Source organism: Trichoplax adhaerens, genomic scaffold (assembly GCF_000150275.1).
Source record: "Trichoplax adhaerens TRIADscaffold_16 genomic scaffold, whole genome shotgun sequence".
NCBI classification, from domain to species: Eukaryota; Metazoa; Placozoa; class Uniplacotomia; order Trichoplacea; family Trichoplacidae; genus Trichoplax; species Trichoplax adhaerens.
The window spans coordinates 672857-699103 of NW_002060958.1; the positions used below are offsets into that span (position 1 = coordinate 672857).

The window sequence follows — 26247 nt, forward strand, 5'->3', positions numbered from 1 at the left end:
TACTTAGACCTGTCAGAGGTTCAGTAACTTTATACCTTGTATATAAGGGTAAATCAACAAAATTATCCTAACGTAGATGTTTCTACTATAATCTCGATATTACAGTGTATAACACTGTAACAAATACTTATAATTTCAGTACGTTTATAGAGTGTTATGATTACGATTATTGAAAGTCTTTTATTGAAATAAGCACCATCATCTCTACTTCCTTCACAGATGACTCAAACTTAAAAGATATTTGTTTCATCGATTGCATAAGTGTTTTTACTAGCTGGAATCTTTTATTAGACGTCCATATCGTGACTATCTATCACAAACATTATGATTGATGAAATGCATAATAGAAACATTTGCAAGCTTTTACTAGTAAATAATAATAACGATATCTGCAATAGTACTTAGTTATGGGCTACAAATCCACAAAATAGTCAGGCAGTAGACAAAGTAGCCGTTCGCAACTTAATTATATATATTTGAAATATATGAATTAAAATTGTCTGCATGCTTTAAAAATCTTCAACTATATCTAAAAGTGCTTTACTGCATACAGTTGTAAGTGTACTTTAGGAATGCAAGCATAAAATTAACGTGCTGGCAAATTGAAATATTTTGGAAGACGATTTAGCTCCAAAAATTAATTTTTGCATCTGCAAATTCATTTATAAATATTTTAACTGCCAGTACTGCTGACAATCAGTTTGCATAAAATGTAAGAATATTATCAGATGGAATATATTCATATTTATTCTAAATATTTTATATTACTAGTCTTCTATAGCATTAAAAGAGGCGATAACTTCCTTTAAAAGTAGGCAAGATTTAGCAGCAGCTCGTGATGAAAAGCAAAATGTGATGGCATGGTCTGCTTCGATAACAGTCTTCCTTCAGTAAATACTGTAAATAATTGCTAGTAATGCTGACAATAGCTTTATATCAATTGTAATACATTTAAATTTACTGTAATTTTAAATATTTTTTGTATCGCTAGTCTTCTACAGTATTGACAAACGTAACAAGTTGCATTGAAAGCACGCTAGATTTAGTTACAGCTTGTGATGAGAATGCCGATTTTGATGGCTTGGTCTTTTTGGATAAAAAAGTTCTTTTGAGTACTTTAATGCTAGTCAAAGTGTAGAGGAAAGGATTTATAGCAGAATTTAGAGGCAGTGTAAATGTAGCAATAAATTGTAATGTAATTGTGTCAACTTTGCCTTCTAGTATGAGCCCAGAAATAGTAATATAAAGATACGGTAGCCAAGAAATTAAATCACTTATTAATATTAACGACAAACGTATCGCCAATATTTTGTTATCGTTTAGAGATGACTTTCGTATTCCCTTACTACTTTGTTGTACTGCCATGAAGATGCGAGTATATAAGGCAATCATTATTATCCACACTATAACTGTTATTGACAAATATGAAATCATCCATGTCGCATTAAATATACCGCGATAATTATTTGGCATGCACATACTATTATAGGCGTAGATCCTAAGATGTCCCGGCTGATTTATACTAAACATAACTGGAATGCTAGAGAACGAGATAATTACTAGCCATACCAGTCCAAGAGTGATTCTAGCAACTTTCAGAGATAAATTAGCAGTAGAGAAAGGATAAGCAATGCAAATAAATCTATCAACACTAATGATAGCCATAATAAGAACCGACATTAGTGTTGATATTATTACTAGAAGGCAAGCGATATGACAACCAGGATTCGATAGCCAATTTTCGGAATGTAATCCAAAATCACCATCAGAATAAATTAAATTTGCTATCCCAATAGTTAATAGATAAATAGACATAATAAGATCTGATATTGCTAGATTACTTATGAGAAACGTTGGTACAAGATTGCTCTTGATTGACTTTGAATAGTGATTTTGTAATAAAACTATAATGTTCCCAATTAAAGCTAACGATCCAACTATCCAAACAAAAGCATCCAGAGATGCATGAGCTAATAAATAACTGCAAGACGAAAGGGTATCGGCAAACATACTTGGTTGGCAAGTCTTAACTTTACCAGGAACCATACAACAAAGATAATCTCGCCCAGATAGCCTAAAACAATAATATCGAATTTTTTGATTGCTTGTATGCCAAGCTTAGTTGATATTAGTAGTGCTTATGTCTATTTAAACTGATTGAATATTAAATTGAACTTACACCGTAGATAGATCGGGTGGTCCAAAAAAGGATGTCTGTGTAACGAAAGCTAAGCTATTACCTTGTACGTATCTAAAATAGCAATAGAGTTAATTATGTTAACATGCAAGATAATAGAGTAACTTCGAGTCTACATGTTTTATTTTAATTTGCTGCATAAAAATAAGAAAATATTTGTTAACGTATAATTTGTAATAAGAGTGCTTACAAAAATTTTATTCTCAGTAAACCTCTAAAACACCGGTTATGAATAACGATTATCTCATTATTTCTAATATCCCTACCACGAAAAAATCAGAGACGGTCAGAAATATTACCGGTATTAAAAATCTGCAATTTACTTATTAGCTTTTAATTTATTACAAAGTTTCGATGAATGGAAAATAAGTTCCTAGTTTTTGTTCACAAATATTGGAAATTTTGTTATTCGAAATATTTCTAAAAGCGATAGTTGAAGATTATAATAATTTAGTACCATATATAAGCAGCTGTCTCAAAACAGCTTTGCAACAAGATAACGTAATGTACGATCAATATGTCAATTCTTTGAACCACGTATCAAGCAACGATTTCTGCACTATCTGGAACACTTTTGCTCTACTAGAAGACTACACAAAGACTTAGACGCCTCGTATTTTAAGTTAAACACTACGTTTCAAAAATTAACTTATTACACGATATATTGTGTTTATATACTCTTCTTCAACAGTTCATGAGTCATAGTTAATACGATTAACTTTAGTATCATTCACTGAATTAGACATTAATTTTAGCTACTGCTCTCGAATGTAGACCACAGTATCTACGAACAGAATATCTAATGGCTAATACTGAATAGTCAGATTACGATATGTCCTATCACGGAATATTTCTACGATAATTTACAATCTACCATAAGTAAGTTACAATCACTATGATTCGAACTGTAAGTAAATACCTCGTATTCCCTAATATAACTATTAATTTAGTATATGTATATATGTCACTGTCATATAAAGTCAGTGCTATATTAAAACACAGTATGTAAAAATTAGAAGTTAACTAAATAAGGATAGGCTAACAAAATTATCCTAGCATAGATATTTCTACTCTAATACAGTATATAACACCGTCACAGAAGCATTCTAAGCATCGTACCTATGGAAAACTAAAGCATAAACTACACTAAATCGTTTAAGTAATTAAATACTGATTCATTTGCCATTAAATTATGAATCACGTTAATTTTTGACACTTACAGACTCTTCAACGCATAAAGCTGTAGCTCTGTAGAGAATGTTAGATTGTAGAGTCTATTTCCTGCAATATGGCTTTCAAAAAAACGAAACGGAATAATTCATAATTAAATTATTTCTAAGGTTTAATTCAGCGTATACCATAATGATTAATTGTAGGTAATTTAACAGGAGTTTAACTTATCTAGAATTCCTTTGTTGAATTTTGAAATTTTTAACAAGAGCTAATGCGTAAGCTATTTCGGAATATAGAGAACTTACAGCGCCTCGAGATTCTTGTAACTGTCCGCAGCAAGGTTTGCAATATCGATTGATCCTAGGTTATTATTGCTGATATCTCTATTGTTATTGTCACGCAATATAATGAATACAATAAGCATGCATATATGCAAAATTTAGCATTATAAATTATTGTAACTAGTGCATAAAGTATATGAAGCATTAACATACAAATATTGTAAAGATGAATACAAGCGGAAAGCATTTTGAGGGATGTCAGTAATTGCGCAATTTCTCATTTTGCTGAAATGTAATTATTTTGAAGGTAGTAGTTAATAAGGAGTGTCTCAAGATACTCGGACTTTAAAATTTATAATACGAAAGTAATTAATAGATATATTTTAGTCTTATAGCCAAAACTATTGATGTTTAGTATTGAATGCGTTACTAATTTTAAAGTGGTAGAATTTTGGTGCAATTGATTGCCAGCCAACTCAAAAGGGTGAAGCTTATTCAACTATTTATAGCTTTAATAAAAGTAACTAATTAAAAATTAAGCTACATTTTGCATTCATAGAGCTATTTTGGCATAGTAGTCTGTCTTTTCAACTGTCAGCATAAGTACAAGAAATGGGAAATTCTACTATTCATGTCGTTATTCAGGTCAAGCAAAGGATGTAAAGCTTACAATGCTGTTATGTAAATTACTGTTCGTCTTCTCAGAATTCCTTTGATATTTTGCAGTCTTATAGGATTGTCACTAATATCCCTAGAAGTATTTAATAGGAGTATAGATAATATTTTATAGTAGTAATCATCCATTGCCATTTTTTGTTGTGTGCATAGGGATAGATTTACTGTTAAGGATTTCTAATTCAGATCACAAAAGAGGTTATAGCTACCGAATGGATATCTTAATTTATTGTTTTACGTAATGGCAAATGGAATCCTTACAGGCTTCGAAAAAAATACGGATCAATATCGGTAGATAGTTTCTTAACGTTATTTCCAGCTATGTTTCTATCAAAAAATAAATTTGCGATGATCCAATGGAATTTTGCTTAAAATTTTCAGAGATAATGTGGACTTACATTTCATATATTGTGTGGAGGTGATTCAAAAGCTTTTTACCAATGTCTACACCATTTTTTATCAAATTGTTGTAACTTGCATTTCTGGAAGTAAGGGGAATGCAAAAACTGTATTGCTGACCAGTATGATTAATTTTTATTAAAGTACTTTAAGTAACATAGTAATAATACTTACATGTGGCTTAATCTTTCGAATATTAATTGGCAATTTGATTCGATGTGGGAAATATTATTGTTATCAAAGATACTATAATAGAGTAAAATTTATATTCTTGGATAGCACGTAAAAGTATGGGTACATTTTTATCGATTTCTGTAGTGTAAATATATAATTTAAAATATTTTTGCTGAAAGTTTTCAATACTGCTATTCATGATTTTTAAGTTAGGACTGATGATATGATATTAAACTATATAAGAAATATTACGAACAAGACACTTAAAGGTGACAGCCCCTCGCAAGAAAGATTGCTAATAATATTGTTTCCAATGTCTCTGTTTAGAGGTAAAATAATAATTTAAAAGTTCACTTAAGTTTTTTTGCATAATATTTGTTACAGTTTCTGAAATCTATAGCTTACAGGTTTTTTATCTTGGTGTGTTTCATATTTCCAATGGCGGATAGACGATTATTACGAATATTTCTAAATAAAAAAAGTTGACTTATTCGCTAACGTATATTTATCTAATACTTTTTCCTTTTCCCGTAGGAATTCGGTAATTACAGTAGCAAACCGTATGACAAGAAATCTTATATTTCTTACAGGCTTATTAATTTGGTATTATTAAATCGTAATGCATTCCATGAATCGATGTGATTACCCTCCAAGGATCTAATATAGACATAAAAATGCAGCTATAATTTCTTAAGTTTTTGTCCACTGTAGTATAGAAATAGGAGAAACCTAGTAAGCATTTGTTGTATAAAAGTTTCAGAGTAGAAAAAGTCACTTTCGATTTGAATCCATTAGTTAGGATTGTAACATTATTATAGTAATAGATTATCATAAAGGCATCGCCATAGTATAATCTACTGCTTACGATTAGTAAGTATGTTCTCGCAGCCCGTTTCAAACAGTATAAAAACTTACAGATTTGTTAAGGAACTTATTCCATCAAAGGTACTCTTTACCGATCGAATTCGGTTATTGTCTAGATATCTAGACAAATAAGGTGTGATATTTAGTTTTCGATGTTACTTACTATTAAAATTTTTGATAGACCTATACACATAAAATATTAGAAGGAATCTTACAGAGTGTTTAATCTAGTATTTGCAAAATAATTTTCCTCTAAATACTGGATTTTATTGTTACCAAGATACCTAGAATTACGGATTAAAATCAATTCTGTAATTTGGGAATAACGAATCTATTAGCTGCTGATGACTGGTGTATATTTTAATTTTTACATGCTTACAATTCAGTGAGTAGAGATAAATTTCTGAAATTTTTAAGGTCCAAAACTTGGATATCATTTCCGGCTAGATTTCTGGTTTTCGTTATTAAGGCAATTAATTATTTTTTATCATTTGTAAGCTACCTTTTTTACTTAATCGTTTACCAGTGTATAGATCATGCGAATCTTTTCGTAACTATCAACATTTTCAAGGTCTAAAACTTATCTTACACCCAGTAAATATTATGAAAATAAAATTATAAAAATTATAATATTTGTTAGGATTATTCAGATAAAATTATTTAGACTTATTCTGGAGATTTTTTACTAATATTGCAGCATCAGTAGTGCATTAAAACTTTAACTGCTTAACAAACCCTATTAGTCTGGCTTAATTTAGATGATGTAACATGATATTGTACACGTTTGTGTACGAAGTTCGCTGTATTGGCGAAATGCCTAGTCAGTTCGTAAACGGCAAAAATACCAAAATACGTAAATTAGAGAAACCGTCTTCCTTTATAAATCAGAGAAACTATCTTTATTCATGCAGTAATGTTACTAAAAAGACAGAGATTCTCTGTCCTTTTGATGATTATAATAATAATAATAATAGATTAATTCAAATAATCAATAATATATATATGAAACTTGCACTAACTGAAGTAATAGCCAAACATTTAGAGCTACTATTATCAATTAAGCAGTTATTATTGACCTCATATGCTCTCAAAACATGAAATGATTCAATAAATAGAAATTTTGAAAGCTGTTGATAATCTGCAAATTTTATAATTATCGTTAATTCGCAACGAGCTTAAACGATCAGAAAATATCACCGATTAGTGAATTATAGATATTAGCCGTCGGCTGTGATGGATAAAGTACAATTAGCCTTTACCGAACTTAATTCTGTGGTACTAGAGAATTAATGCTATTTCAGTTAACTAACTATAGAAACTAGGTACGCTATGCTATGATCGTAAAGATTGGCGTGAAATTAAGTGATGTTTTTAGCTACTGTATAGATTTCTATTTCTAGTCCTTAATTTCAACATTATCCAATAGTATTGTTACTTGTACGCTATATATTGACTATCAGATTTGGTCTTATGTTAATTTATACATTGTTTTAGATTAATGCCACATATATATTTACTTGTTAAAGTAAACGGGCTAGGGTTTGGATTTGTTACATAACTATTTAGGATAGAAATATTTAATCTAAATTATATCTACTCGGACTTACAGAAAACTTAGACTTATTAATGGTTGCAAAAAGGTCAAGTCTTTTAGGTGATTTCCACGTAAGTCTCTATACGTATAAAAATCAAGAGAATTTCAATTTCTTAATTTACTTTAATAAATAATTTCTAAGAACGAAACTAAACATTTGTAGAAATTTCTATATTGTTTCATTGTCTGTACGTGAATAGGTACTCTTACAGTTTCCTGAGACTTTTTAAATTAGCCATAGTCAGATCATGAACACTATTCAAACGATTATTACGTAGAAATCTGAAATTGGAATATTGACGTTAATATATTTTAATAAAGTTCAAAGGCTCATGTTAGTAGATTTATTGTTGTAGAATAGGATTCTAAAGAATCATTTAAAAGATAGCAAAACTTACGATGATTTATAGGTATAACTTATCTAGTTAAATATTATTTACATTAGGCAGTGGATAAATTAGAATCTCTATACTTACAGTTCTTGCATTTTTATTGGATGATTTAGTGTAACAAAAAAATTTGCATCAATGGTATGATATCTATTCCAACCTAAATGACTGATATTCATTGGCAATTTTATTTACCAATTCTAGTAAAATAATTGTTTAAATTGCGATTCTGATACAGGCTGACTTACAGTGATTCTAGCGATGGTACACCATTAAAATTGAGCGGAGGGGATTCTTGCAAGTAGTTATGTGTTATTTTCCTATTATTAGTTAGTCGTAGTGTTAGTAATAGGAGACATTCAATAAATAGATGCTCAATTCATTGACAAGCTTTTAGTAGGTAATACTTTAGACAATTTAATACATATTTAAGATTTCATTTGCAGCTGCTAAAGTATTGCTATAAATTTATAAATTTTATTTCTAATTAAGCAGATTTATTTGAAAAATAAATTTAGCGTATGCCTTACAAAGTTTTGCAATCGTAAAATTGCAGGTTCGGATTTTCACTTATTTGATTATATGATAAATCTCTAAACAATAAAAGTAAATTTAAATGTAGAAATATTGTATTTGTATTCTATAGTATTGTATCGAATATCGTATAAGTTGCCATCGTTTTATATGTTTGAGAGCATATACTATTATTGCAATTCGCATCATAAATAGTTTTCTGTAATGTACAAAGATTTTAAAACTAGCGTTTTAATTATCAGAAGTAGATTTCTCTCCGTGAATTTCATTCTAAACTAAAATTTTATCACCGAAGACAAATGGTAAAAAATGTAATATTTCATTATTTCAAACGTTCTATCTAAGCCTACAGTTATTGGTACAATTCTAATTATATAAAACTAATATTAAGGTAACTGCGATCCAAAATTTTAATTCTAGGTAAAGTTACGTAATTGCATCAGGTTATTAGAATTATTGCTTCCCAGCAAAGTACAAATTTTATTTTTTACCTAATCCCTGTAACACAATGATTAATAGTTTATCCCTAAAATAGTGACCCAAATTTATACTTATACGATCAAGTTTAACTTACAGCTCGGCAAGCGTTTGGTTTCCATTGAAAATATCAGGACCGCTAAGTCTTCTGATATTTGTCTTTTCTAATCCTCTGTTAACAAATGTTGCATTTTGAGTAAAATCTGAGGCTTATGATGGACTTTACAGATTTTTGAGTTGCCCCTTAGCTTTTAAAAGTGCATATCCGTACATTACAGTGTAACTTTCACTAGTAAGCCGTAATATACTGTCAAAAAATAGCTTATCTAGGAATGTAGTAGTGATGATTTATCCATGATATTTTACGTAATTTTAATAGAGAATGGCATACCTCAGTACCAAAAATTAATGTTTACTTAGATTTACTATAAATACTGTCGATTTATCAACAGCGTTTAAGTTCAAATTTGTCTAAAGAGAGACGTATTATTCGCTGTAATTTCCTGAATATAAGAATGTTATTGCTATTTAGAGTCGTACTATAGATAAATAATGAACAAAATGGGGCTGATATCAGGCTCGTAAAGTTTAATATTTTCGTTATAAATTTCGGTTTGTAACTATGACATTCCAATGTATTTGTGAATAAGGAATTACTAGATCTAGTGCTAAATATAACGATCAGAGAAGCGTAGAGGCCGTAAGTTTAATAATATTTAGTATTAATTAACTGATACAAATTAAGCTTAATGCAGGAAAATAATGGATTTCATAAATTAGGAGCAATATATAAACCTTAAGTTATCTATTTTTGTGTTTTTCAAAGAGATAAAATTTACTTACAAAACGCTTAGTGTAACATTTGCCGAAAATATTAAGCCATTGAACCTGGATAAGTGATTTCCTGCTAATTTCCTTAGTATTGTTAGACAATAATTGATTATTACTTTATATAAAATACGCTTTAGTCTTTACATGATTTCTAGCTGACAAATTAATACAAATATTTGACTACTCATTTCATCCATTACTATCGTGTATACTGGTACATATTTGCGCAATATTGTTCTTTAATGAATCTAACGTATCTAATGTGGTCGATTTCTTACAGATCAGATGGTAGTTAATAGCAATGTTAATGATTCTTTGTTGTTTGAACTACTATTCCGAGTGTAGAAGAATTTAAGAAAATATACTATTGAGAGTACTTACAGTGTAGCAAGTTTTGCTAGTTTGGTAAAGGCGACTGGGCTAATTGTGGATATCTGATTACTTTCTAAAGATCTAAAATTGAGATTTAAGGCACATCTTGATTATAAGATTATTGTTTGATGGAATAGGTTATTAGTTAAGAAAACTATGCTAGCTTTAAATTAGGATAGTTCCTAGTGAGATATCAGTATGTATTTCTATCTGTTCCACTTGCTCCTAATTAAGAATCGTAAGGCCTGATAAAAATATTGACATTTCTATCTACGAAGCCTATTAATTTTTTAACTAACTGTTGGTGCTATAGGCTTACCAAGAGAACATCTTATTATCCTATCTGATAACTACTGCTAAACCTTAAACTAAAATCTTATATTACCGCTTTATTGTTTAGAAACGAATGTTAATCGTCTGCCGAGTGCAGCTGTAGTTTGAAATATGATTTACGTACACATACAAATATAGCGATTATACGCTAAAGTAGAAGAATTACTAGAATTTGTATTGTTTTACTAAAGTGTTTCACCCAGAATTTAGTCGTAATTTAGTTAATCATCCATCTGAGATTTCATGAGAAGGTGAACATTTACATTTATAATTAGCGTTTAAAAAAAAGATTGAATAACAGAAATAATATAATTGACTTTATATAAGCGAAATGATAAGATATCCCTACAAGGTATGCAAATCCTTCATTTTCTCAAAATCTTGACTTCCAATAGAGCTGATGATATTCTCGTCTAGTTTTCTAACAGATTAATTGATGTGATTGAATTACACTTACTTAAAATTTTGTTTTACGAAGGCGGAAGAGCTTAGTATTCAATTCTTTAATGTAGATTTTATAGAAATTGTAATAAAAAGTATCTAACTAATCTATCTAACAGGAAATAATTTAATTGTCTCTAAAAAAGTTGTCCAAGTCAAGATAAAGTTAAAAGTGATCTTCATTACGATGTTCTAAAATACTGTAGAGACAAGAATCTGAAATGAGGTATTCTAAACTGGCATGAAACAGGTTTCTATCATACTCCTTAAATATCCCATTTTAGCTTAATTTATAACAGTAATGAATTCATCTATAATAATATTTAAATCTGATTCACTAACTTACTCAAATAGATGATATGATCAAAATATTTTACTGTATGAATCCTTTTACCTAAGATGTAAATACTCTTGTATTACAATCTAATTACATAAGATTTTGGGCACCACCTGAATTATAGAGTATGACATTATGTTTAACGTACACCTTATTTTGCTTAGATGTTCGACTGTAATTGGTAAGTATCATCAACCAATAAGTATAAGAAATCAACACTTTCTAATATTAGCAACCTAATTATATCAGATATTACTTCTAAAATAATCATGCATAGTATGCATCTCTAAAAGTATGCAGTAATATAGTTAAAAATTTAAAATAGATTGAAAACTTACAGCAACTGTATAGAAGTTAAATTGTAGAATAAACTTAAATCAAATATTAGATTATCGACCAGTCTCCTAAAGTTACATAAGAAAGGCGTGTTTTAGGAAACAGATTCGATATACAAAGTTGGTATTGTTGTTTCAACTACTAGCATAATAGTAAGTTTTTAAAATAAGATCGAAGGTTTCGCAAGAAATTTCACAGCAGTAATTTTAAACTTTCTCGTTGCTTGTAAATACATGACGCCAAGATAAACGTGTTAAATTAAAAAATGACGTGCAGTTTAATAAAATTTTATGAATGATATAAGTGTACACATATTATGTATATTCTAGTCATATTTTACATTTCTGGTTCTTTATACATACAGTTCTCGCAAATTTCGCAGATTCCGAAATACATTATCTGAAATGTTGCTGATACTGTTTGAACTCAAGTGACTAGAGGAAATAAATTATGCGTGGATCAGCTATTAACTATAAATATATGCATTACTTGAGAATTAATTAGTGGAGAGTCGCATAATATCATTATGGTATATAATCTCTTTTAAATCCTGTCAACATATCAATATAATGATAAACTTCAGAAAACTCTACTTCATTAGCGACTGGACGCAATTGATACTATTCTTAAAATACATCGTTATATAAAAGCATCATACTGACTGCTGTAAAAAAATCCACTATTCTGCCAATTTAATAACTTACAGCTCTTGTAAAATAACAAGATCCTCAAATGCACCGACCATGATGTTGTTTATTTCGTTTAGATTCAGATTTCTAACATGATTTATATTTACATAAATAATAATTTGTAGCAATCTCTAAAGGTGATATTCGTAGAGAGCTAAATGCCGTGGTTATTTTTGCTAATGCAATTAAGTAAAGCGACTACTGCTTGGATTTAAATTAGTCAAATAGCTCTATAGGTAGGCAAAAGTTCATAACAGTACAATAGGTTTTGTGGTTTATCTAAGTTAAAACTGTATTTTTCTTAACAGCTTTACAGCTACATTAGAACGAGCTACTATGACCAGATTATATTTGCTAGCATGCATTAATTTCTGCATCGTATTGCAGGCAGGCAAATACTAATTTTGACTTTGCTTGAAAGTAGAAGTTTGCCCAAATTATACATTTCATACGGCTATTGTAAATTTATTTATAAGGTATCAAAATGATATGAAGGACTTACAGAGTCAGCAATTTTTTTAAACAACTAAGCATCGATTCTGATATATTTTGCAGTTTGTTTTGATCTAGATATCTAAAAAAATAGACAAGAGTATATTGACGTTTACTCTGGTATTTTTCATTGATACAGGTGCCTCATTTCTAGGAGTATTGCATATTTGTAGATTCGGTAGTGCGGTATCAAAGTCCAAAGTTATTTATTAAGTATTCTAGATTATAACTTACAAACGTTTTAGCTTCAATAGCGTACAAAATGAACGAGGAGCAATATCTTGCATGTTATTATAGCTGAGTTGGCTAAGAAGTGAAAATATGATATACAGAAACTATATTTAGAAAGGTTTTCCACTGTATGTAGTCATAGGTTTACTGTAAGTATCGTGTAATATGATAAGTTTTTATTTCTACCATAGGCGTTAATAAAATTGTCTGGATACTAAAAAATTGACCAGCATGTTAAAAGACAAGGCTAATGTTTGCTTACAGCTTAAAGAGTTTGCCTAGGCATGCAAAAGTTTTATTAGTAATCTTAGTCAGTAGATTTCCGGTAAGATCTCTATTAATCAACATATTAGTATCAGCAATGAAAATTAATGAACGAATTAATGAACGAATTAATGCATATTGTTACTTTACTATTTCGGTGTTATAACCGAAATTTAAAACGAGGAACTAGAACTATCTAGGCCGACCATGCGATTCAAATTTATTGGCTTATGGGCTCTAGGTTATCTATGCTTTAGCTAGTTAGATAATGATTATATAAACAGGGATATAGAAACTAAGCTGTAATTTATGCAAGTATCCGAACATATAAATTCATTAGTAAAGTATGATCAGTAAATTCCAGGTAAAACTATCTATAGACAAATACTGTATGTTACGTTTAGAGTATAAAAGTAATTTTATAGCAAGTAACTTTAAAAGTAGTTTAGGTTAGCATTTTGTAAAATAAGTGAAATTAACCATAGCAAAGAATCTCACACTTACAATGCAGTTAGGCTCATGGTTTCACAAAACGAATTATTTTCTATGTCTTGGATGGCGTTATGACTTAAATTTCTTTAATCATTCAATAAAAGTTGGTTTAGGTAAGTGTTCAGTACAATTATATGCTGTAAATTAAGGAGACTTGTTCTCCAACAAAATTTCCGTAATCATTTAAACTGAGCACGTGTAGCTGCTACTATCTTTTAGCATTTTCGGATTTTGCATTAAATGAGAGCGAATAAAATATGTAATTTCCAACAAGGAAATTTTATTATAAATTTGCTTAATAGGGAATTAGCGTAGGTATTTCGGCTATTGTCTACCTGTCACGGTACGAACTACCGTGAAGAAATAGCTATCTAAATTTGGTTAATATAATATAGTGATAATATATTACAACTAGTTACTTAAAATAGGAATTACTCTAATTATAAATGTGTTACAGTAAATTTAATGCTGTGCTGTAATGTGCACTGAAATGATTCTGTGAATGGACATATTGTAGTCTGACTGTGAAAAATTAGTTAGTAGATGTTCTCACCTAAGTATTTTTATAAGATGACTCATGATTGTTAGTTGCTGTAGAAGGGTATATAAACCCATCAGATAGTTGAATAAAGTAGTTCTCAATTGTCTAGTTGAGTTTAACGAATCAAAGGCGTCTAAATTCTTGTGAGTAGGGATACTGAATCCCGGAGACTACAGTAATTTAGAAATTTATTTTACGTTATCCTTGTCACGAAGCTGGTTTGTGACACTACCCTAATAAAGAGGTGCCAAGTACATCCGCAGTGTTAATGCACAGTAAGCATTCATAATTCATAACTGTCTACAGTATAAACAGTAACAATAGCAAATTTAGTTACAATATGACATCAGTCTTCATAAGATACCATTGAATTGGTTTCTAACTAATAATAAAGTATCTAAATGTAAATGTGGAATTTGAATAGTTATGACGCAAAGATATTACGTAAAGAATGGATCTTGAACACCTAACATTTATTTGGTTGATGATTTACTGTATGAAAATTAAAAAGTGACGGTTACTACTGAATCGATTTTTAATTAGGTGCATCTTTCTAGTAAAATTTTCGAAACATACCCTAAGTATTAAATTAATTTTTATACTCGTATTAATTTATGAAGTTTATCTTACAATTTTTGAAGGTTATTTAAACAATTTAATCCATTTCTGTTAATCTTCCTGAACTTGTTAGAGTCCAAATCTCTATAGTCCAATGGAGTGTTAGCAAGAAATACCAATAATTTGTAAGTAACATTCGTAACTTTGGAAAGCCTTATAAACTTATCAATTAACAGTGTAGTGCCAAGTCAGGGATTTCTCTAAGCAAATTTATGAACCCCAAAATCTTTCATAATGTTAAGGTTAATCAATTTTACTACTTTTGTATTTAGCGACTTCACATTTATGAAGTAACCTTAATTTTGAAGCTCACAACGCTAACTTGACTGGCTTGCTTTCATTGCAATTAGCAATTTTTAGTAAAAATAGCAAAGTCTGGAGTCTATTATTTTCACTTACAGAAGGGAAAGTGAAGGCATGTCGCAAAATGCCGATGGCGCTATTTCTTTGATTAAATTCTGGCTTAAAATCCTGTGTACGAGATATTATAGATTTTTTAATTTGGTTTCTTATAGGAAAGATAGTAAAGGTTACACTAGAAAATTCTCCTTCTCTACACTTAATTTATCCTTTAATTTAGTGGTTACTAGTAGAATTAAATTACGACCATAAATATTAATGGAACTTTCAGAACGTTATTTTATATTAAATCGCTTTATAAAAGATACTTTCGTATTAAATTTTTGAATAAAGATTGCCGAAATAGATAATTTTAAGTCATCATACACGAAAGTATCAAAACATAAAATTATGGATACTGTTTAAATTATGTTGAGAATAATACATAGAATTCATTCTCTATCATTATCTAAATTTGATTAATTCTATTTTAGATATAATCATTATACTGTAACATTTCAAATGCTAACAGAATTAAATAGTATCAAACAGGCTGAAGATCGGTGCAAATGAAGCTTACAGGCGATCAGTTTTCGGGAGACAATGAAAAGAATATTTATCAATTTTAGTGAGAAGATTCCGGTCGAGATGTCTAATTTCCTCAGAAATAAATTATTTTTCAAAGAATATGACGTACTAATATTAGCAATCTTTTGAGTCATTAATGTTATTATTTAAATGTAACTTACAATGCTTGTAAATTGGTTGCGCCACAAAAAGCTCTTGCTTCAATATCTTCTATATCATTTTTCCTTAAATATCTGTAAAAATTCAATACGTCGTAGTGATAATCGAATTAAAGATGGTCGAACTAAATTACCAAAAGATTTAATAGGTGATGGATAGACTCTAGACTGAAAAATTCATAAAAATTTAGAAAACTTCTTTAAATATTTGACGGAAAAGGAGTACTGTAGCTACTCCGATCGATCTAGGATGTCATAACATATCGGCTACAATAACACGCAGCTACAGGTAATACTATACAACTGTAAGTAGATGATAGCTATTGCAAATTTCTCCGGAATAGTATGCTGTGCAATCCACTTGTGTGCTACAGTTAACGAGATGAGTCTTCCTGTTAGCTGTTAAGCAAAATGCGCATGCTATCCTAATCTAGCTATAGTATCAATTTAAGAAACGTTAGTGAAATTACTAAAGTTGTTCAGTACGTTTTGCCGTTAACGAATGAATTTAAGGAAAACTAGAATAGGTGCAATGACAGATAGCACCTTATACACAAATTAGAGCTATCTTGTGAGATAATGTGGCCTCTAATTTAGAAGAAGAGACTTTAAACATGACTATGTGTACGATTAATGCTATTGATAATATTAGTTTCAGACTACAGCAGACATAAATTTTCTTATCATAAATATCCTGGTGATGTTGCTATCAATTATGAATTAATATACTGTTGTTTGACTAATGAAGTAACATAATATAAGGAATAAATGTTTTGATATCTTACTGAATTTTTAGCTTACAAAGTGCTTAGTGTCTTAAGGCAGCTTATAGATCCTCTAGTAAGATTGGTAATGTGATTTCCTGATAAAACCCTAAAATGAAACATTTTAGGTTAACAAATTATAAAACTGGCGCTAATTTCCAAAGTTTATATAAAATTAAAAATTTATTTATTGCCTATACGGAGAAGCATTACGCATCCTCCTTTAGCTCTAACATGATGCAACTAGAAAAATTTTAGAAACAATTGCTATTTCCTGCTTCAATATGTTTCTTAGTCTTTGCAACTTGTTAGGCACTACTGGATAATACTCGTATTTTACGAGTTCATCAACTATTGGCAGTATTATATGTACACATTTCGGCAGATCTCTTCAATTTCTAGCAGAACAGCCACGGCATTTATGCAAATACACTATTTTCTGGCTATAGAACTGAAAATTTCTTAACCAAAAATATGAGCTACACTTGTTTACTTATCATCACTATTTATGGTAACTCACAGCGACACTGATTGTAATCAACGACATTCTAGCAAATCATTGTAATTCTTTAAGAATTATAATCTGTAAGAAACGTAATGCTAAATATAGCCGATAATCTATAATTCAAATTAGCTATACCATATATTAGTAGTATTGTGATAAAATCCGATCTTGAAAATTCCAAAGTTGTAGAATATTAGAACTTTATTAGATCTAATACAAAGACTAGCTACACACAGCCATACTCTAGCCGAGTACAACTACTCTAAAAGACTTTTAGAAAGAACAATCAGATAATCTAATGTCTTATGCATTTATGCTCTCTGTAGTCTTCGCAGCTACAATCAGCATAGAAGCATTCTACCATATTCTACGTATATTCAGCTTAATACTAGTCACAATATTTTACAGCGATCCATCATTCATCCAATATAGAAATGATTACAGCATTTTCATAGACATTATTCTTACCACTCAAAGTACGATGAACGAAGCATTTCCTAATATATGAATTACAATTCTATTTCTACCTCTACCTCTAACCTTATTAGTAGCTAAACACCTTACTGTATATAATCATCTGTATTCTAGCATAGAGTCTGTTCTTACAGTCTATAATTATGGGCTACTAAGTATATCATAAGATAAATATAGAAAAGACACTACCGTATATCGTACTAAACATGGCTAATAGTCTACAATCACAATACTAACTTATTTTACAAGTACTGACTGATGTTATTTGGTTAACTAGTACTTTGATATTTGCAGGTGCACAATAAAGGATAAATTATAAATTATAAGGGCTAAAGTGATACTGAAAGGTACTTACAGAAGTTGAAGTTTTCCTAAGCTGCAAAATGACGACGAATCAATCTCTTGTAATCGATTGTTCGATATATGCCTATGAATTAGTGACAAGGTAACTTAGACTTGGTTTTTAGGAAAGTATTTCCGTAAAGTACCCGTATGCGGTGTTGTTTTATTTTCTATCTCTAGAGTATTTGATTTAAAAGTCAATGCAGGCGAAGTAATTGTTATAACATATGTAGCTTTGCATAGTTATTAGATATTCAATTAAATATTGTGATTTTCTACGCTGTTTCTACGAATTACCAAATTCGACCAAACGTGATAAACCGTATGGCTATGAGATATCATAAGTTGCTATACACTTCTAACGGAATTGAAGGAAAATAGTAAAATTGTTTCCGTTACAGCATATCGCTGATAAAAAGTATATTTAACGAATCCCCAGTCATACTGGATAAAACAGACTACCATGTCATCTAAAGTAAAGTTTCAATTTATAAATTTACCGGCTGCTCTAATTACTTTGTCAATCCAAAAAATTATGCTAATTCTACTTATTTTTTCCATCCTATTGAAATTTTAATGAAATCTAATCGATAAAACTGAGATTGTTTATATGAATTTAACCATAAAGATATTTCTGAATTGCTAGAATAGCGTACTATCGCGCCACTTACAGGTATTTTATGCCGCATCCGTCTCCGAAAACGTTCGACTTCAAATTTCTGAGAGCATTACTTGATAAGCGTCTTAAAATAAAAATAAGAACATATACTAAAATCACAATAAAATTTTAATGTTAAATATTGCTATCTTTCTCTCTTATTTACCCTTGCTACAGCCATTCAGGCAACACTGTACCATTAAATTAGTTTATTTATGTATCGGTGTATGAAATCACACTAGCTAATCGTGGAGTGTAAATTTCAAGATGTTAATTAATAAATGTTGCTCATAAGAAACATAGAATATTGATTTTAAATATCGGGACAAAGACCTTTATTCTGCCATATCTTTCAAGTCGAAAAAGAAAAACACGTATAAAATATCCATGTAGGTGTACTAGTGTGCTATGTGAGAGTAAAATTTGGCAGAAATCTCTACTAATTTTAAGTTAGGTATTCCGACAGTACATTATTTCCTTTCCTAATAAGGTATCATAGAACGTACAGTACTAATATACTGCGGAACTATAATATTAATGATATGTACACATTAAAATATTTAAGGAAAATTCCTTTATCAAATTCCACATCGTATGCTATACGATAGTTCACCTATTCGCACTATTACCATTTAATAGATAATTGTACTTATACTCATTTATATTTAGTATGTAGCTATTACCGTGTTATACACTGCAATATACACTGTAATATCGAGATTATAGTAGAAACATCTACGTTAGGATAATTTTGTTGATTTACCCTTATATGAAGAGTTACTAATTTAGATATGTGATATTTAAATATAGCACTAGCTTTTATGGTGATATATATTAACATATACAGCCTACTAAAATTAATAGTTTAATTAGGGAATCGAGAATAATCTTCTTATAACTCAAATCACTGTGTTTGTAATTTACTTATGGCAGATTGTAGATTATCATAGAAATGTTCCGTGATAGGACATATTGTAATCCGACAATTTTGTATTAGTCATTCGATGTCTATGTTCGTAAATACTGTTGTCTTCATTAGGTAGCAGTAGATAAAATCAGCTTGTTATTCATTATCAGGTTTCAGCGTTGATATTACTAACTAGGATGTCTTTGCTATTGTAAAAGAGTATATATAAATGTGATAAATCGTATGATAAAGTTAGTTCTTATGATTAGTGTTTAACGTAAGATACGAGGCGTCTAAGTCTTTTTGTAGTCTACTAGTATGGGAAAAATGTTCCTGAAAGAGTAGATACTGCTCCCTGATACGTGGTTCAGGGAATCGACTGATTGATCGTGCATTATACTATCTTGTTGCAAAGCTGTTTTGTAACAGTAGCTAAACAATCTCATCGAAAAATATACAGTCAACTCCATACCTCCTTATCATTCAAAATAGAAAAAATAGATCGTTATGTTTTCATCTGCTATTATAGTACAATAGAATCTTACTTACAAAGTTGCTAATGATGCCAGCTTATGAAACGTGTTCGGAGCTATATATGCGATAAGGTTATTAGACAGAGATCTATTGAAGGTAAATAATATAAAATTTTGATTTAATGCTCTTTTATATTTTAATTACTTTTGCAAATAAGTTGAAATAGTATCAAAATAATCTGTGCTGTATTTATAGTAATCCAACTGCGATCTTGTAGCTTTTAAAAAGCTTAGCCTTGAAAGGCATCGCTACGAATGAACTATTCTCGGGGGGTATTCATTAATTAGCTAAATTTCTGAAGTATGCTGCATATTCATATACACAGATGATAGATTGCTGAAACATTAAGAACTTCCACAAAATGACCTACGAGTTTACCGTTAACATAGGTCTCTTTAAACAAATGCTAGTTAAAGGATAAAATAGTACAATAAAATATTCAACATGAAATCTCACGTACATGATTAGCTCGATTCATTACCGGTACTTAGCGGCACTTACAATAAATTTAATTTTGATAAACATTGGAAATCCTCCATTTTAATTGTTTTTAAACGATTTTCGCTTATACGCCTTAGTAAAAGACGATAAAAATTTAGCTTGTTACCAAGTAATAAAAATTTGTATGCGTTTAGGAATATAATCAATTAATTGCTTACAATTGTTGTAATTTGACCATATGGCATAGTGAATATTTTTCAATACTATGTATTAAATTGTATCGTAGATATCTATAAAAATCGAAGCAAGTTGATTTACCATAGATTAGTAGATAAGATAAGTTGATACTGTTTGTGAAGAACTTGATATAAGAAATCGAATTAAGTGCCGTAATTGCTTTAGGTAAAAGTAAATTTATGCATTTTCGTCAAATACTAAAATATTTTCGATCTTTAAATATCGCTTTTGATATATTTGAGATTCAATCTACGTGTTTATATCATGATTCTTGTATTTACTTACGGGCAGTTTTCTAAATGACCGACTTCGCATACGGTCACGTTCATGTATACATGTAGCGTAACTTACTATATTTATCTTAAGACTTATTTAAAAGCTTATAACCAGACAGTTGTGGAAGATTCTATGCTAGAGCACAAATGGTAATATACAGTATAATAGGGTGTTGAGTTAATGTTAAGATTAGAGGTAAAAATAAAACTGTAATACATGTATTAGGATATGGTTAGCTCACCGTTTTCTGACTGGTAAAAAAATATCTAAGTAAATACTGTAGTAGTTTCCATAATGGATTAATAATGGTCCGTTGTACAATGCTGCCACTAATAATAATTAGAATAAGTGTAAAATACAGTAGAGCACTACTTTGCAGATTATTATAGCTTCGAAAGATATGAAAAGCATATAAGCTATCAACTTAGATTATTCTATTAGTTATTTCTAGAAGTCTTTAGAAATTGTATTCGGAAACAGTAGAGCTGTACGTAGATTATCGTTATATAAGGATCTAACAAAGTTCTAATTTTCTATAAATTTTAGATATTTTGTGATCAGATATAGCCTATTCTTAATATAAGTCAATTTCTATTATACTGAAAGCAATTCCGTGCTCTTCCTATACAATAAAAGCTACCTTTTATATCAATCTCGTTATTAGTTCTGCTAGCAACATAATGAGTTTCCACACTTTACCTATTCTACTTTATGTTATCTATTTGTAATGTAACTTAGTATTGTGATTGTAGACTGTTAGCCATGTTTAGTATAGTGTACGGAAGATATTTATCCTAAGAAATATTTGGTAGCTATAACTATAGACTGTAGCGGTATAGACTCTATGATAGAGTATAGATGACTATATACAGTACAGTGTTGAGTTACTAATAAGTAAAAATAGAACTATAAATCATATATTAGGATATGGTTAATTCATTGTACTTTGGCTGGTGTGAATAATGTCTACGTAAATACTGTACCCGTATCCATATCGGATTAATGATGGTCCGCAGTAGAATAGTGTTACTAAGAATAATTTAACTATGTGTAAAATAAGGTACAAGGTTACCATGCGGATTGTAGCTGCAAATGCTACGAAAAGTATAAAAGTATGCAACTTTAGATTATTCACTTAGTTCGTTGTAGAAGTCTTTAGTAGTAGTATTCAGCTAGAGTAGGGCTGTGTGTAGTTAATCTTTGTATAAGATTTTATAAGACCCTTATTTTTCTAAAATTTGGAATTTCGTGATCGGTATATATCGCACTATTCGATAAGTTAACATCGCTGTACACACTATAACCTTATATAGCTTTCCTGTAACACTAGTAGAAATAAAGCTTCTTACTTCTCTAATCTATTTCATATAATAACAAGTAATTATGACAAATTTCCAATCTTCCGAAGTATTACACAACTATGTACCGTATATCACTATATTTGACAGTTTTAATCTAGCGTAAACTTATGGAAGTTTAATTCCTGCCATAATAGTATTAGGAAATTAAGCATATTCACGGCGTGATAGGATATGGAAATTTTACTACTTGAATTCAAGAAATACTGTGAATATAATATACCTGCAGCTTTAAACAAAGATGTAGAAAAGAATTTTTTTATCTAAGTCAGAATGAAAACTGATTCAATACTTACAAGTTTAAAAGGTTGGATAGGCACATAAAAGTATTTTTCTTTATCACTGTTATTCGATTTTGGTTTAAGGACCTAGTGTAGTGATAGACTAAAGTTAACATTGCACCGAAAAAGTTTAATAAATATTATGTTTCAGTTCATAGAAATTAACAGCAATGCTTCAATTGATAACATTTTAAATAAACCATATCAGAGCATAAATATTAACTTCGAAATCATCAAACGGATAAAATAACTTACAATGTTTCCAGTTTGGAAAAGTTGCAGAATACATAAGGCTCAATATAACTGATTTGATCGAATGAGACAGTCCTGCAACAGATTAAATATAAACTATGCATGTAAGATCTCTGTAATAAATTTCTCTTCCTATAATAATATATTTCCACCCGGTAGTCGAAATCTAGTATATTACTGGTATTTGTGAATGTTTTACAAACCGAAAAGTTAACAGTTGGAAAATTAAGACTACTATAAGAAAATTTAGTATATTAAATCTAACATCAGAATTGTCCTCCTTAGCGTCTAACCACACTATGATTCATAATAATGACAATTATCCTATCGTTAGGAAGTTAAGTATATGACTAATCTCTTAATCAAAAAATGAATCTAAATCTTATTGCAAAACTCAGCTTATCTATGGTGAATCAACGTAACAAGAAATTATAATTTTTATTTCTTAGATAATATTATCAAATTATGCACTTATCTAACAAAAGCATGTAAAAAACTCCTTCGGCTAATTATTATCAATACATTCTGGATAAGATATAACAACTACGTTATGGTTGCTATGAAAAAATTATTCTAGGTCAGAGTAGCATGGTATGTAGAATTTATGATATCAGCATTCTGCTATTTTTTATATGTAGCGATTTTTACTGTTTGTATAAAATTAATGATCTTGCGCCTGATTTAAGGGAAGATACGATACCCCAATTACTTTACTCGTAATAAAAGCTACTTAATTCATCAACTTTAGTTGAATTATAGCAAGTAAAAAACTGCAATACCATATAATTAGGTTCATGCTCTTTGGAAATATTTACAATTAGCAATGACGTATGCCTCTGCTAGCCTTATTAGTGATAGTTGCTATTTGGGTCCAAAATTTTGCCGATTATAATACTCTTATAATGATCAACTTACAGCTTCGTGAGATCTGGAAATTTACTGAATGAGTATGACTTGAGAACTTTGATATTTCCATTCTTGATCGTTCTACAAATATTTATGAAGCAAAACATAAAATTTTAATTGATAGTTTTACTGTTCAGTAATTGAAGTGCTTACGTATTCACTATACAAAATTTACCATACTTTTAATAAAAAGTGAATCTAACATGATTAAACGCTTATTTACTAATAAAAACTAATTAATTGATTCCGAAAGTTTGGAAAACTGCTACGGAAATTTTTAATTATGAATTTCCTTACAAGCTACTAATTCCCTTTACACTTGCGTTTTGATGCGGAACTTGAGTCATTCGACGATCATCACAAACAATTCGTATTTTAGCACATTGACAATACTCGGAACAGATTACGTTGTCCTCTAAAATTAAAAATATTAGCAATAATTTCAGTGGCTATGCATTTTATCTAGCTAGGTAGGACTTTCGAAAAGTCGGCTGGTATTACTACCATTTATTAATTACCGGTAAATCATGGAAACTAAGTAAAAGCATAATTTCTTTATTAAATGATGAGTCAATGTTTCACTGTAACAATTCGCTAGTTCTTTAATGGTCATGATAGACCACAACTATGTTAAACGAAATTTTATATGTCCTAAAATGCGTAAATTTATCGATTGTTGCAACCTTACCTGATTTTACGAATGTAAAAAAGGCAAGGATAATCACAAATTGGCAAATATTAGACACTGAATTGCGCTGCATCTGGAGCCCAAAATAATTAATGTCAGTTTAAGTTGTTGTATTGTTTTAAGTAATCCGGTATTTAGAAAGAGAATATTACTGCAACAAACTCAGATTATCTCAGTTTTTGTAATCGATGACAAGAACTTTAAATCCAAGCGTAGTCAATGCAGGTAAGCCGGTGCTACTAGACCGACTTTACTAACAGTTAACTTAGATTCGTGTTTGTGGTGACATTTCCGCGAAATTCAAATGATTTAATTCTTGTTTCCTTAATAATGTATGAATGGTAAACCATTGGCATAGCTTCACACTTACAATTTTTACTTCACCTGATACCCTCTAGATATCGGAAGTTAGTTCAAATTGCTATCTGGTTGATGAAATGGAAATTTTGAATTTCACTGTAAGCCCTTGGAGTAGGAAGACTTGCTATATTATCCGGTTTATGGTAAATTGCATACTGTAGTTCTAGATGAATTACTAATAATATATATATGAATTGTTATTGAATTTTATTTGAACTAGATTGTTTACAAGAGGAAATTGTATTCTAAAATCTACTTATAGGCGAACGTACTATTGTGAGACCTTGATAGTGTAGGCTGACTTGATCTATTTGACGGTAAGAAATCGTATTTTCATTGTCAACTAAATTTTATGAGACTGCCTTTAATGTTAACTTGACCAAGCAGATCAAAGAGTATCGCATCTTTTAACTTACAACCAAGTAGTATTCGGGCGGAAAATTATATTGGGCTCAAGATATAAGCAGCTTTAATCAGGGAAATATGGGGCCATATGAAAGATAATTATATAATTAAAACATGTAATCTAATTTGAGGCATTAAATTGCTGGATTAAATTGCATTAAATACCATTACCGTATTGTGATCTATTTCAAATAAGCAATTTTAAATCAGTTAGCATACTTGAAACATGACTATTCCGTCGTGATATCATAAGGATTAACTTTATCACTAAGAGTAATGATTCCTTGAGGAGTGCACGATATTTCTAAGGAGTTCAAAATAAAATGGTATAATAAACTATAAATCGATAATTAAGTTGTTTTCATGACTGGAACAGTCCTTAATAACTTAAAGATTCAGGTCAAAGTTTATGGATACCAAGTCATCAAGCTTCAAGGGGGAAATAATTTGTCCTCAATTCTTCAGTTACAAATATCGGCTGAAGCGCTATTAAAAGCTTATTGAAATAATATATGATAAATACGGCGAATCATATACTAGTAACGGAAGTCTATGTACTTACATAAGTTCATCAAAGTAAATAATTGTACGTCAAAAATATAGCACTACGATAGTTCGAAGTGCCCTGGAATTTACCGGTATGCGATGCTGAGAAATAACTTTCATCTAAAATACGCATTGTCTGTGATTTTGATAAAGAAATATACAAAATTTTACTATAATTGTGCTTTAAAACTATACGATTGGAATAAAGCACTTTACTTTAATTTGGCATATGTTCCAATTTCTTTTCTATTTATAAAATTCTAAACTACCAAACTATCCAGCTATGAATACAACCTTTTGTGCCTTTTATCCGACAGAAAAGTTGAAATTAACTATTATTACATCTGATATGCAATAATTAAAGATAGATATTAACGATACCTCATAAATTGAAAGATGATAAAGATTTTTCTAAGATGGGTAAAGTGCGACAATTAATGGAAGTGGAGGATTAAGTTCTGACTAAGTGGACTAGACTAGCACAAAGAACTTTC

At 29.8% G+C, this 26247-nt stretch overlaps 2 protein-coding genes across 2 annotated transcripts; both read right to left on the reverse strand.

The window, feature by feature from the left end:
• Nucleotides 1–767: 767 nt before the first annotated feature.
• TRIADDRAFT_60575 (uncharacterized protein) lies at nucleotides 768–21010 on the reverse strand (the record flags this gene model as incomplete). The annotated part of the gene is made up of 30 exons (XM_002116580.1): nucleotides 768–803; nucleotides 1570–1784; nucleotides 2013–2074; nucleotides 2180–2251; nucleotides 3676–3753; nucleotides 4322–4402; nucleotides 4588–4653; nucleotides 4900–4971; nucleotides 5488–5556; nucleotides 5815–5883; nucleotides 7371–7436; nucleotides 7568–7639; nucleotides 7995–8066; nucleotides 8855–8929; nucleotides 9601–9672; nucleotides 9970–10041; nucleotides 11410–11475; nucleotides 12112–12183; nucleotides 12599–12670; nucleotides 12823–12894; nucleotides 13082–13153; nucleotides 13588–13659; nucleotides 15134–15205; nucleotides 15823–15894; nucleotides 16621–16692; nucleotides 17918–17989; nucleotides 18576–18647; nucleotides 20019–20090; nucleotides 20505–20576; nucleotides 20967–21010. The coding sequence occupies 30 exons, from the start codon at nucleotides 21008–21010 to the stop codon at nucleotides 768–770; spliced, it is 2223 nt and encodes a 740-aa protein (XP_002116616.1).
• Nucleotides 21011–22847: 1837 nt separating this feature from the next.
• On the reverse strand, nucleotides 22848–25886 carry TRIADDRAFT_60576 (uncharacterized protein; the record flags this gene model as incomplete). Its single annotated transcript, XM_002116581.1, has 6 exons — nucleotides 22848–22923; nucleotides 23764–23835; nucleotides 24052–24169; nucleotides 24443–24515; nucleotides 25468–25511; nucleotides 25844–25886. The coding sequence occupies 6 exons, from the start codon at nucleotides 25884–25886 to the stop codon at nucleotides 22848–22850; spliced, it is 426 nt and encodes a 141-aa protein (XP_002116617.1).
• Between the last annotated feature and the right edge of the window lie 361 nt (nucleotides 25887–26247).